Raw genomic sequence first — 15,043 nt, forward strand, 5'->3', positions numbered from 1 at the left:
TAGGTTGAGTGAACTCAGCCTTTTCTCCTTGGAGCGGTGGAGGATGAGAGGTGACCTGATAGAGGTGTATAAGATGATGAGAGGCACTGATCGTGTGGATAGTCAGATGCTTTTTCCCAGGGCTGAAATGGCTAACACAAGAGGGCACAGTTTTAAGGTGCTTGGAAGTAGGTACAGAAGGGATGTCAGGGGTAAGTTTTTTTATGCAGAATGGTGAGTGTGTGGAATGGGCTGCTGGCAACTATGGTGGAGACGGATAAAATAGGGTCTTTTAAGAGGCTCCTGGATAGGTACATGAAGCTTAGAAAAATAGAGGGCTCTGGGTAACCCTAGGTAATTTCTAAAGTAAGTACATGTTTGGCACAGCATTGTGGGCCAAAGGGCCTGTATTATGCTGTAGGCTTTCTATGTTTCTATATTTCTATAATGCTGCACTGCAGTGTTGACCGTATTGCAGTCATTTGTTGTAATAGTTTTATCTTTGCTAGACGTGCAGCAGGAGGTGTGATAAAACCTTGAACCCATTTAGCTAGTTTTGACTAGACAATCCAAGCATTACATTCATGTACTTCTTAAGGCTTCTAAGCCTTGGTGCAACCAAAACTGAGCATGAGCTCCTAAGATTTAAATAAACGCAGACTGCCCGAGAGGATAATGTGTATGTTACATACTGAGCAAACAAGCTCTACTTGCTTAGATTTCCAAGGTTTGCTTCGGATACTCAGAAACACGGTAATGGCTTCTGCACTCATTCATTTACAAACGTAATTAAAGCTATGAATAAGTGGTGCATGACAAACTGGGTGATTATGATAATAATATTGAAGTCAGCGGTACAGAACAAGTCAGGAATAGAAATGATAATAAAAAAAGTTCCAACTAAAACAAGCAAATATGGTCTGTATTCAGCCTGCAGCTAAGTTCATGTTAAAGGGAGAAATATCACCCGAGATGGTCACTTATATTAAATGTCAATCACTCTTCACGAATGTCAAATACGAAACCAAAAATAGAACTTTACTGTCAATTTACAAATTCTAATCATGGGGACACACAACGGAGAAACTTGCTTTGAGAATGCTGTTTTTAGTAATGATTTTTTTTGAGTATTGATAAGTTGTGAACACAATATTTTATTTTCACTCAGTAGTTGCTGAATGGTGGAATGTTTGCACAATCGGGAGTTCTTTTGCTTATCTTTGCTATTGGTGAAAATGAGTTGTAATACCCTATCTTTAATATAAAAATAATAAATTTTATTTGTATAATAAAGAAAGGAAACTGAGATGAGTGTCCTTTGAGCTGGTTTGAAAAAAAAAATCCTAAAGGACAGAACCAATTCTCCAACATTTTAAATTAAGATCTAATTACCAGTAAGATGATGGGAATTGAGAGTATGATTAGTTGTATACAAGTATAGAATTTTGAGGAGAGTAGGCAACGCACACAGGAAGAACTAACTTCTACGTGCGACTTGGCAATTTCATCAACACTGCCTCTAACCTCCACCCTGCCCTTAAATTCACTTGGTCCATTTCTGACACCTCCCTCCCATTTCTCAATATCTCTGTTTCTATCTCTGGAATTTAAATTTTCAACCAACATCTTTTATAAACCTACCGATTCCCAAGGTTATATTGACTATACCTCTTCCCACCCTATCTCCTGTAAAAATGCTATTCCCTTTTCTCAGTTCTTTTGTCTCCACACTTTCCATTCCAGGACATCAGAGATGTCCTCCTCCTTCAAAGAATGGGGTTTCCCTTCCTCTACCATTGATGCTGCCCTCATCTGCATCACCTCCATTTCCCGAACATTCGTGCTCACTCCATCTGCTGCCTTAACAGCGAAGGAGTCCCCCTTTGTCCTTACCTACCACCCCATAGCCTCTACATCCAACACACCATCCACTGCTGTCATCTCCAAAGGACCCTAGCACCAAACATATCTTTACCTTCCCCTCCCTCCATGGTTTCTGCAGGGATCGCTCCCTCTGGGATTCTGTTGTCCATTTGTCCCCCCCACTAATAATCCTCCCAGCACTCATGTCTACAAGCAGTCTAAATGCTACACTCGCTCACTCACCTCCTCCCTCACCTCCATTCAGGCCTTAAACAGTCCTTCCAGGTGAGTCAACACTTCAATCTGCGAATGTTCTGGGGTTGGTTATTTGTCCAGTGCTCCCAATGCTGCTTCCTCTACATTAGTGAGGCCCATCGTAAATTGGGGGACCGTTTTATCGAGTACCTCAGTTCCACCTGCCAAAAGCGGAATATCCTGGTGTCCAAACATTTTAATTCTGATTCCAATTCCTGTTCTGATATGTTGGTCCATGGCCTCCTCTTGTGCCAAGATAAGGCCACCCTCAGGGTGGAGCAGCAACACCTTATATTCCATTTGGGTAGCCTCCAATCTGATGGCATGATTATTGATTTCTCATTCCGGTATAAAAAAATCCCTCCACCTCCCCTCTTCTTCTATTCCCCACTCTGGCCTCTTACTGCTTCTCACCTGCCTATCACCTCTCCCTGGTTCCCCTCCTCCTTTCCTTTCTCCTATGGTTCACTCTCTTCTATCAGATTTCTTCCTCACCAGGCCTTTATCTTTCCCAGCAGAATCTTCCTGCTAGTACTGCTTCCTGTGCTATACCTGAAACAAGAAAGACGCTTAGCTTTACAAATCATTTCTGTTTTATTTTTGGTCCCTGAATGATTCATGAGCTCTCTGAACGACTTGTGAGGCTGTTCTTTCCACTGATTCCTCCCCATCTGGCTTCACCTATCACCTTCCAGCTAGCCTCCTTTCCCTCCCCCCTCCTTTTTGTTCTGACATCTTCCCTCTACTTTTTCCAGCCCTGAAGAAGGGTCTCAACCTGAAATGTCGCCAGTTTACTCATTTCCATAGATACTGAGTTCCTTCAGTATTTTGTGTGTTTAAGTTAATTGCCAGAATGATAGAATGGAAATGAGAACTAATTCCACCGAAGTATAGTGGGAACCTGGATATTACTACCTGAAAAAGTGGTTGAGGGAAGAACTCTCATCAGATTCAAAAAATGTTCAGAAATGCATTTGATGTGCTATAAACTATTGACATGGATAGACGTCCAGCTAACTAACAGGAAACTAAAAGGTGGCATAAATGGACCCAGTTCTAGTTTGCGAGAAATAATGAATGATTTGCTTCAGAAACTGTTGCTGAGGTCTTAAGTTTGTTTCCAATTTGTGTTAATGACGATGATGCCACCAAAGATATGGTTTCTAAGTTTGCTGATGATGCTGACATTAGGTAGGAAGGCAAGTCGTGAAAAGGATTTCTGAAACTACAATGGAAAGTAGATTGAGTGACTAAGCAAAGACCTGACATAATGTGGGAAAATGTGTAATTGTAAATTTTGGCAAGGAAAATTTTTTAAATCAGCATATTATGTTAATAGCGAGAGATTGCCAAGCTCTGAGATACTGAGGGATCTGCATGTCCTAATGCAGGATTTATTAAAGTCTCAAATGCATGTACAAGAAGCAATTCCAAAGGCTAACAGTGTCATTGCTTATTGGTAGGGGAATAGAATAAGAGTAAAACTCATAATCTCACACATGTAGGACTTCGGAGTGGTGGACTTTCTTCTTTATTGGATATTCTCATTAATTCTCCAACATTCTAGCAAGCATATCTGGCTATTAACATGTGTTATTGTAGCTGTTTTCCTGTTCATTTTCAGGCAACAGTGTGAAACATACCATATTCGATCAGTAGGAGGAGGTGGAATATTGACAGCCAGCATTCCTGTCAGTTCTTGAACCTCCACAGTCAGAATCAGTGGAGTGTTTGACACTTCCTCTATTTTCTTCTTGATGAACTCATTCTCCGTGGCTTTTTGGAAATACTTTGATTTGGCAATCTTGTCTACAAATTTGAGAATCTTCCGGCTAGTACTGCTTCCTGTGCTACACCTGAAACAACAAAGAAGCTTAGCTTTACAAATAATTTCTGTTTTATTTTGATCCCTGAATGATTCATGAGTTGTTCCTTCCACTGATCCTTCCCCATAATCCAATAATCCTCTTGTCTTTCTTTGGGCCATATGGTTTGCTCTGTGTGAGGCTCCTTCCGAGCAAAAAGAGAACAGCTTTAGGGATTGAAAACAGGATGCTGTCTGGCTGCCATTCACTGTTGATTGGGAACCACTATGTTGAGCAATTGTTTCTTATCATCAAGCTAATGCAACCTGCCTGCAGTGGTCAATATAATAGCTTTGTTATTCTAAGTAACACAGTAGAGGAAATGGTTGGTCTACATTTGCAGTCAGACTTCATATTAGTGAAAACTGGGATAGACTGAATATAGTATTGCTGAGTGTCTATGCGGACAAGAGATTCAAAAGGGTCAGGTTCCTGCTACTTACAGTCACAAGAGTATCTTATTGCTTACACTAAAGAGTAAATGCTTAAACTTTGTATTTTAAAGTATATATTTCTGACCAAGTAACCTTGCAACAATAATTTCCTTTCGGATAAATAAAGTTTTACCTTATCTTATTATTTTGAATATATTCTCAGAAACAATATTTACAGTTAAAAATCTCTACATTTATTCCTGATTTTTAAGGATTCACAGCAAGAGTTGCATATTTACCATTAATCTGCTGCTGATCAGATTAATGATGGCATACTATGGTATAAATGTCCCCAAATAATGATAACATGTGAATATAGTATAAAGAGGGTCCTGCTTCTGATAGCCTTCATACAGACCCAGGCTCGATAAAATTCAAAACTGAACTATTCCAGCTTTTTGACGTTATAATTGATGCATTATTTGAAAGGAGTTTCATGATAAAGAAAACTTACCCCTCCACACCAGGTGGGCCTAATTTGTCAACAGTGCTTCCTTGCAGTTCTGCTGTAGATACTTCCTCTTCATCTGAAGAACCAGCACTTGAAGATTCTTCATCGCTGTCTGTCAGTACCAAGCTCCGGGGCTTTGATCTTCACGAAGGAAGAAGTAAATGTTACTGGAAAACGTTAGCAAAAAGACAAAGACAGCACCAAAAAGAAATGGAGTCTTCAGCACAATATTTATTAGTATCTGTCACACTCAGTATTTTCTCTGGTTCCCACTTGAAGTATCTATCATCAAATAAACTCAATTTGAAAGAATGAGTTCTGACTGTGTGAGATGTCCTCATTAACTGGCTGCCCAGAGCTTTCTGTTGCCTACATATGCTCAGCATATCTTAACTCATTTCTCCTGTATTGATAGTTCAGCAAGCTGAGCTTCTAGAGATCACAGAGGAATACTGAGGAAGAGTAGGAAGGTTTGAGATCTGAGAATGTGTCTATTCATCAAAGCTGCTTTGGAGGACCAATACAAAAAAGAAAACGAACAGTCTCTTTCTGTGCTCTGTAATTTTTCATCTAAATTTTCACTGTGAAGGACCAGCCTTAGGCTGTCCAGTCCTTTTTAAACTGATTAAAAAGTGGGACAAAGATGGAAACGAAAATGGAAACGAAGTAACATGAAAGGTGGGCAAAAATCACTCTGAGGCTGATGCTAAAACATTATTTAGGTTCCTTTCAGATAAGCTTAATTGCTTTATGAGCACAATGGTAATAAGACCTGAAGACAAAGGAGCAGAATTAGGAAGCATGGCCCATCGTGAATGCTCCACCATTCCATCATGGCTGTTTAATTTTCCTTCTCAACTCCATTCTCCTGCCTTCCCTCTGTACCTTTGACACCCTGACTAAGCAAGAACCTATCAAGCTCCACTTTAGATATACTCAATGACTTTGCCTCCACAGCCATCTGTGGTAAAGAATTCCAAGGATTCACCACCCTTTGGCCAAAGAAATTCCTTCTCCTCTCTGTTCTAAATCTACGTCCCTCTATTCTGAGGCTGTGGACTCACCCACTACAGGAAACATCCTCTCCACATCTAGGCCTTCAACAGGTTTCAATGAGATTCCCCCTCATTCTTCTAAACTCTAGCAAGTACCGGCCCAGAGCAATCAAATGCTCCTCTTTTGTTAACCCTTTCATTCCTGAATAATTTAGAAAATAGCCTATACCTTTATTTCTTCTTCCTAAGTGCATGATCATACACTTCACTATGCTATATTCTATCTGCCACTTCTTTGACCATTCTTCTGTGTCCAAGTCCTTCTGCAGACTCCTTGCTTCCTCAACACTTCCTGCCCCTCCACCTACCTTTGAATCATCTGCTAACTTGGCCACAATGACATCAATTCCATCATCCAAATCATTGACAAATAACTTGAAAAGATGTGTGGTCCTAATACCAATTTCTTCAGAACATCATTAGTCACCGACGGCAACCAGAATAGGCCCACTTCTTTCCAACTCTTTGTCTTCTGCCCGACAGCCAGTCTTCTACCCATGCTAGTATCTTTCCTGTAATATCATGGGCTCTTAAGCTGTCTCATGTGCAGCACCTTGTCAAAGGTCTTCTGATAATTCAAGTAAACAACACCCACTGACTCTCCTTTGTATTTCCTGCCTGTTACTTCCTCAAACAATTCCAACAGATTTTTTTCTGGCAAGAATTCCCTTCAAGGAAACAATGCTGACTTTGACCTACTTTATCGTGTGCCTCCAAGTACCCCAAAACTTCATCCTTAATAATGGACTCCAAGCATTCCAGAATCTAGCAATTCTTGAAAGATCATTACTAATGCTTCCACAATCTCTTCAGCTACCTCTTTCCATGAAAACTGATACAAAATACTTCATACGTTTGTCTGCCACTTCTCTGCTTGCCCCATTACTACTTCTCCAGCATACTTTCCAGTAGTCCAATATCCACTCTTGTCTCTCTTTACTCTTTATATATCTGAAAAAAACATTTGGTATCCTCTTTTATATTCTTGGCTAGCTTACCTTCATATTTCATCTTTTCTCTCATCATGGTTTTTTAAGTTGTCTTTTGTTGGTCTTTAAAAGCTTCCCAATCCTCTAAATTCCCACTAATTTTTGCTATATTATATGCTTTCTCTTTTGTTTTTATTCTGTCTTTGACTTCCTTTGTCAGCCACGGTTGCATCATCCTCTCTTTAGAATGCTTCCTCTTTGGGATGTATATATCCTGTGCCTTCCAAATTGCTCCTAGAAACTCCAGCCATCGCTGCTCTGCTATCATCCCTGCTAGAGTCCCCTTCCAATCAGCTTTGGCTAACTCCTCTCTCATGCCTCTGTAATTCCCTTTACTCTACTGTAATACTGATACGTCTGACTTTATCTTCTCCCTCTCAAAATGCAGGGTGAATTCTATCGTATTATGATCACTGCCTCCCATGAGTTCTTTTACCTTAGCCCTCTAATCAAATCTGGTTCATTACACAACACCCAACTCATAGGCATTCTACAAATTTCCTCTCTTGAGATCCAACCTGATTTTCCCAGTCTACCTGCATATTGAAATCCCTCATGACTATCATAACTTTTACCTTATTACATGCCTTTTCTATTTTTGTTGTAATTTATATCCCACATCCTGGTTACCATTTGGGGGCTTGTATATAACTCCATCAGGGTCTTTTTATCCTTGCCATTTCACTTCTACACACAAGGATTCTACAACTTCCGATCCTATGTCACCACTTTCTAAGGATTTGACTTCATTTTCTACCAACAGAACCACCCCATCCTTTCTGCCTACCAGACTGTCCTTTCAATACAAAGTGTATCCTTGGATGTTAAACTATCAACTATGATCTTCTTTCAACCATGTCTCAGTGATGCCCACAATGTTATACCTGCCAATATCTAATTGCGCTACAAGATCACCTACCTTATTCCACATACTACGTGAATTCAAATATAACACCTTCAGTCCTGTATTCATCACCCTTTTCGATTTTGTCCCCATGTTACACTTCAACTCATCCCAATGACTGCAGTTTCACCGTATCATCTGCCTGCCCTTCCTCACAGTTTCACTACACACTGCATTGACTTGTATACTGACTGCCCCATCTTCTGTCCTATCACTTTAGTTCCCACCCCCCTGCCAAATTAATTTAAAACCTCCCCAACAGCTCTAGCGAGCATGCCCACAAAGATATTGGTCCTCCATGGGTTCAGGTAAATTCTTGAAAAATATAGACTGTATGATTTTTGGCTCCATGATTTTTCAAATGATATTATGTAATTCAAGATTAAAATTACAGTTAATAGCCAGGAATCTACAGTCACTGGCCACTTATTAGGTACACCTGTATATCTGTTCCTTAATGCAAATATCTATTCAGCCAATCATGGGACAGCAACTGAAAACATAAAAGCATGCAACTATGGTCAAGAGTTTCAGTTATTGCTCAGACAAAACATCAAAAGAGTGAAGAAATATGATCTGAGTGATTTTGACTATGGAATGATTGTTGGTGCCAGATGGGGTGGTTTGAGTATCTCAGAAATTGCTGATCTGGGATTCTCATGCACAACAATCTCTAGAGTTTATAGAGAATGATGCAAAAATTAAAAAAAATCCAGTGAATTAGCAGTTCTGTGGGCAAAATTGCCTTGTTAATGAGAGAGGTCAGAGGAGAATAGCCAGATTGGTTCAATCTGACAGGAAGGCAATAGTAACTCAAATACCTATGTGTTACAACAGTGGAGTACAGAAGAGCATCTTTGAATGCATAACATGGTGAATCTTAAAATGGACGGGATACATCAGCAGAAGACCGTGAACATATACTCAGTGGCAACATTAATTGGTGCAGGAGGTACCTAATATAGTGGTCACTGTGTGTCTGTTTACGTAAAACCAATAGCTTACCCAGTCCTAAAAATGTCGCAGATTTATTATTCAGTATCCTAATTATCTCATCAGATTGACATGCTGAGATGTTGCCAACTAGACATGCAGTACCAGGAACCTTTGGCTTGATGAACAGAACTTACTGTCTATTCATTTGGCAAGATTTGGCAAGAACCTGGAAAACCTCTCAATATATGCAATGTCTCGAAAGATCAGAGGTGTCAAATTTGATCCATAAGAAAGCATGGAATAAAACTGATAATCAACCAGAAATTCAAGCAAACCCAAAAACCAGTGCAGGAAGGAGGTAGGGAAGGGTCAAACTTGCCAATTAATTGCACGGGCATCACATTATGAACAGAGGACTTCGGCCTCTTTCATTAGTGGGTTAGAAGGAAGGCGACAGTGGTTTGAAAGGAGCATAATGGTAAGCAGCCCTTGGGAAGACTGGGCTAATTTGGAGGGTTAGGTCTTTGAGATCAGCAACACTCAGGGAGAAGTGTAGCTGATTTGGTATTTGAGTATTTAGTAATCAGCTACACTCAGAGAGGATGAGTGATTAGGGGTTGGGGGGATTAGTGATTGGTAGTCTTTGGGAAGGGTGAATGATTTGGAGAGTAAGAGTTGTGATCGTCAACAGCAGGTGGTAAAGGTTGAATAAATTTTCACTGATACATTGAATTGTGGGACATGATAAGGCACAACTATTAGTTCATTCTGCGTTCTGTAGTTGGACTGATTTGACATTACAAGCAGATTGCAGAAGGCTCTAAGAATAGACTGGTGTGTCTGACGCCAGTAGTGGTAAGCAATTCAAAGGTATTCTAATAGACCAGAAATATGAGTATTTAGATAGACAGGGACTGATTAGGGATAACTGACATGGCTTTGTGTGGGGTAGATCATGTCTAACCAATCTTATAGAGCTTTTCAAGGAGGTTTACAAAAATGTTGATGAAAGAAAGGCAGCGGATGTTGTCAACATGGACCTTAGCAAGGCCTTTGAAAAGATTCTACATGGGAGGTTGGTCAAGAAGATTCAATCGCTTGGCATTCATGAGGAGGTAGTAAATTGGAATCGACATTTGCTTCATGGGAGAAGCTAAAGAGTGGTAGAGGGTTATCTCTCCAACAGGAATCAGTGCTGACACTGTTGTTGTCATCTATATCAATGATCTGGATGATAATGTAGAAACTGGATCTGCAAATTCGCAAAGGCACCAAGATTGGGGTGTAGTGAACAATGAAGAATGCTACAAAGCTTGCAGTGGGATCTGGACCAGCTGGAAATATGGGACTGAAAAATGGCAGATGGAATTTAATGCAGGCAAGTGTGATCTGTTGCACTTTGGGAGGACAAATCAAGGTAGGACTTACTCAGTGAATGGTGGTGCACTTAAGTGTGGTAGAACAGAGGGATCTGGCAACACATCCATAATTCCTTGAAAGCGGCATCACAGGTAGATTGGGTTGTAAAGAAAGCTTTTGGCATATTGGACTTTGTAAATCAAAGTATTGAGTACAGTAATTGGGATGCTATGTTGAAGTTGTATAAAAGGTTAGTGAGGCCTAATTCAGAGAATTGTTTACAGTTCTGGTCACCTACCTGTAGAAAAGATATCAGTAAGATTGAAAGCGTGCAGAAAAAATTTACAAGGATGTTGTCAGGACTTGAGGACCTGACTTACAGGGAAAGGTTGAATAGGTTAGGACTTCATTCTCTGGAGCACAGAAGAATTAGGAAAGATTTGATAGCGGTATACAAAATAATGAGTAGAGATAGGATGAATGCAAGCAGGCTCTTTCCATTGAGTTTGGGTGAGACTAGAACTAGAAGTCATAACACCATAAGATATAGGAGCAGAAGTAGGCCATTTGGGCCCATCGAGTCCGCTCCACCATTCAATCATGGGCTGATCCAATTCTTCCAGTCATCACCACTTTCCGACCTTCTCCCCTTTGATGCCACAAATTCCACAGATTTACCACCCTCTGACTAAAGTAATTTCTCAGCATCTCCGTTCTAAATGAACGTCCTTCAATCCTGAAATTGTGCCATTTTCTCCTAGACTCCTCTACCATGGGTAATAACTTTGACATATCTAATCAGTTCAGGCCTTTTAACATTCCGAATGTTTCTATGAGATCCCCCCTCATTCTCCTGAACTCCAGGGAGTACAGCCCAACAGCTGCCAGATGTTCCTCATACGGTAACTCTTTCATTCCTGGAATCATTCTTGTGAATCTTTTTTGAAGCCTCTCCAATGTCAGAATATCCTTTCTAAAATAAGGAGCCCGAAACTGCACACAATACTGCAAGTGTGGTCTCACGAGTGGATTGGTACATGGTTGGGAGGAGCATGGAGGGATGTGGTCCAGGTTCAGGATGATGGCACTAGGCATGGAACAAAGATGGAAGATGGAACAGTCCAGCACAGGGACACACCCATTGGCCCTCCATGTTTTGCTGAACCAGCTAAAAAGTAATTTAAACAAAACAGAATAGTGGTTGAGGACAAACTAGTGCCTCTTTCTGTGATGTAGTTATTTAAGTCTCTATGGCTCTAAATATTTGTCCTGAAATTTCGTGACCTCTGTAAATCAATTTATATCATAAATGATGTACGCGGTGAATCAATGAGCTGTCACAAGAAAGCAGAAGGTCTCTTTTGGGTGTGGACTGTGGGCAAATATCAGGGCTCCAATTCTTATTAAATCAGAATTTTCTTTAAACGCCACAGAGATTGTAAAGTCAGCTGAGCAGCTTTTCTGAATTGCAGTATCACAGCACCAAACATTGACAAATGCAGAAAGGGCTCAATTGGTTTAGCTTGGAAAACGACCTGAATAATGAAACTGGGTACTGATTCAGAATCAGGCCTTCTCACTTAATCTGCAGTGTTTTAATCAACCCACAGTATTAACACAGCTTGCAATCGGATGAAATGGGTTGCACTGCAGATTTTAGTTGAAATGCTGTAAAGCTTCTGCATTATGGTGTCACAGATAAACTGGCTGAGCCAAATAATATACGAAGATATTCTGTTGGCCAGCAGTGTTACACTTACAGATAACAAATTCTCAGAATGGGAAGAAGATGTGTTCAACCTTTTGCATCATAACAATCTGTACTTTCACCTATTATTTCCTTGACAATACCACTGAAGAAGGTTTGTCGTGCATTTGTAGGACTTCTTGCATTACTGAGTCCTTCAAAGGAATAAGAATTGAGAAACATTTACAACTTTAAATTTGGACTGGGAGAGCACAAAAACCTTGGCCCTAAAAATCCAAACCTTACAGATCCAAACAAGATTCCGTTTGGATGCATAACGCCTTGCTCTGTATGTGACTGCAAGAAACAGCGGGGAATCGTGGAGGCAGCTCGGCACACCACAGGAGCCTGCCTCCCCTCCGCGGACTCTGTCTATTCTTCTCACTGTGTCAGTTACGCAGCCAGCGTAGTCAAAGGCTGCACCTACCCCAGACATTCTCTCATCTCCCCTCTCCCACCAGGCAGGTGAAACAAAAGCCCAAAAGTACATACCATCAGGCTCAAGGACAGCTGCAGTCCCACTGGAATGAACCTCTTGAACGATAAGAAGGACCCTTGGCCTCGCAATATACCTCATTATTATCTTGCACTTTATCATTTACCAGAGAAGGACAATTCCGATTTTAAACCTCCGCTGCCTTGCAGCCATACCCACCCATGGGAAAGGCTTCGGGAGTAAACCCCGAGGATGAAATCCGGAGCTGGGTTCCCTAAGGCAGTTTGATGTTGTTTACAACTTCACTCTGGCAAACTCTGTGACGACACTAGTACCAAGCTGCATTGGCGCTTGCCCTTCCCTTGGACTACATCAGTGACATGGAGAGGGGGAACCCACTGCATGGACAACAGCTGGTTCTTCAGGTCCTCCTGCCCAGGCTTGTGCCCTGGAGAGGACACAGTCCAACAGAGGCGCAAACCCATGATCCCCTGGGATCGATGGCTGCCTACTGAAGTTTACCTGCACTGTGCTTTTTCAGTAGCTTTTGCACTTCATACTCCATTGCTATTTTTTTAACCTATTTTAGCTCAGTGTACTGTGCAATGGTTTGAACTGTATAAATAATATGAAAGACATGCTTTTCATTGTATCTTTGAGCATGTGACAATAATAAACCCACACCAGTACTGATATCAAAAATGGATTACGCAAGTGTTGAGATATGCCCAGTCAAAATCTCTGTAGGTCTTTCTCTTGGGCTACTAAGAGTTACTACGAGATACTCAGAAGACCATAAGACATGCTTTAGGTGCATAATTAGGCCATTTGGCCCATTGAGTCTGCTCCACCATTCTATCATGTCTGATGTATTATTCCTCTTAACCCCATTCTTCTGCCTTCTCCCTGCAACCTCTGACACCCTTCCTAATTAAGAACCTATCAACCTTAGCTTTAAATATACCCAATGACTTGGCCTTTGTTCATCATGGCTGGCTCCCTTTCCAGAGGATGGTAGTTTGGGAGGCTCCTAGACTCCACCCACTTCTGATAGAGCTTCCAATCACTGTAGTGCACAGCATACCAGGATCTTTGGTTGGTCCTGGTAGAGTGGATTGGGCATGCAGGAACTTCCAACTTGGGAAGTCTCTCTTCCTTCCTCTTTATCTGTTAGCCATGTTTCGAACATGTTGAGGATCTGGCCCTAATGGGTTAATTGGAAATTTCTGACTTAAAAGTATGACATCCTGATTCCATCCTAACATAGCCTTTTTGATAGAATGCTATGAGTTACTGACTGTAGGAGATAGGGATCTTTTGGGTGAGGATCCGTGGGCAAATGCCAGGAGCCCAATTCTCTACTCACCTGGCAACCACACCAGTATGTCTGATTTTTCATCAATCACACAGCACCATGTTCTAAGATAAGCTTCATCAGGACAGGCTAAGTAGATAGTAGCAGCCAAAAGACCAATGTTCCATTAGAATACTTGTGTATGTGTATATGTGGCCACACCCGCACATTGTGAGTGACTAAGATGTTCATTGTGCCTGAATGTAATTGACCTTACAAATATAAGTGCTTGAGTGTATGTGTACGTGGACAGCATTGTGTAGGTGCATAACACAGGACCGGAAACGTACAGCAGTCTCTGCTCGAGGGCTCATCTGAACAGAGAGATCACGATTTAAACCATAAACCATAACATCCTCAAGCATAGGTGACTGAGGAAATGCAAAAGGCAATCTGCACAGCTGAATTGAGAACTCTGAAAACAGGAGAAAGTTTACTGGCCAGGATATTCTCTCCTTTGGAATAAGAAGCCCGACAGAGAAAATAGAAAGAAAGAAAACAGGTGCAGGAGAAGGACATTCAGCCTGGTGAGTCTGTACCCCTATGTAATGCGATCATGACTGAACATTATTCTCAATGCCAGGTTCTTGTCCTCTTCCTACATCCTTGATATCTCGGTGCCCAGAATCTTATCAGATCTTCCTTATTTTTTTTCAGCAGCTTGGTCTCTACAGTGTAGGGAATTCCACTGGTTCACTATTCTTCAAGTGAAGATGTTCCTCCACTTTGGTTCCAAATCTTTTGCCTTGTAACCTGAGTCCACACCCATCCTTGTATACTTAAGGTACTTGCTTGACTTTGGTTCTTACCTACTGATCTGCAGAAATGACACAACCTTCCCCACTCATAATCATGCCTTTTGCAACTAATTACTGTCTACTTTAACTTCTGATCCTACCCACTAACTTTCAGCCTTAATCTCCATGATTAATAATCCTCAAAAATTGCTGGTAGGTTTTTAGTTACCTTGAAATTTATAGCTATTTGCTTGGCCTGACATGTATCTTTGAATCCCCAGGTGTGATTCCGTGGGGATTGTCTCTCATGTAGAACCAGAAATGAAAGCTCTTGAATGTTCAAAAGTTGTTTAGAAGCATGCAACACCTCAGGCCTTGGATGTTACTGAATATAATATTCATGTGTCCTTGCAAACAGTCTGACAAATGAACCTTTTCTAACAATTTCTATGTAAATGAAACTTACAAATGTTGGTGCAGAAACGTTTCCAACCTTGTCAATGAATTGCAGAAAACTACTCCTATCACATGGAACATAATTATTTTGTTGGAATTTAGTGCAATAAGTTTACAGTATATGAAGGGGGAGTTGCTTCATGTAGGATATGGGATATGAATAGGCCACTGTATATCTACCTTGAATTTAAACTTGAACTATCTGCACATGGAGAAACACAGC

The 15,043-nt window shown here is 40.9% G+C and overlaps 1 protein-coding gene and 1 long non-coding RNA gene across 4 annotated transcripts in view; one reads left to right on the forward strand and one right to left on the reverse strand.

Annotated features, from left to right (window-relative positions):
* LOC134351937 (uncharacterized) overlaps positions 1-15,043 on the forward strand; it is a 111,099-nt gene that overhangs the window by 18,771 nt on the left and 77,285 nt on the right. The gene's annotated exons all lie outside the window — the stretch shown is intronic.
* tex2l (testis expressed 2, like) overlaps positions 1-15,043 on the reverse strand; it is a 106,729-nt gene that overhangs the window by 14,442 nt on the left and 77,244 nt on the right. For all 3 annotated transcript variants that reach the window (XM_063058875.1, XM_063058874.1, XM_063058876.1), the window contains exons 10-11: positions 4,851-4,988; positions 3,741-3,953 (exon numbers count right to left, since the gene is read on the reverse strand). In XM_063058875.1, coding sequence (XP_062914945.1) covers positions 3,741-3,953; positions 4,851-4,988 — 351 coding nt within the window. The remainder of the gene's footprint in view (positions 1-3,740; positions 3,954-4,850; positions 4,989-15,043) is intronic.

This window comes from Mobula hypostoma, chromosome 9 (genome assembly GCF_963921235.1).
Source record: "Mobula hypostoma chromosome 9, sMobHyp1.1, whole genome shotgun sequence".
Taxonomy (NCBI): domain Eukaryota; kingdom Metazoa; phylum Chordata; class Chondrichthyes; order Myliobatiformes; family Myliobatidae; genus Mobula; species Mobula hypostoma.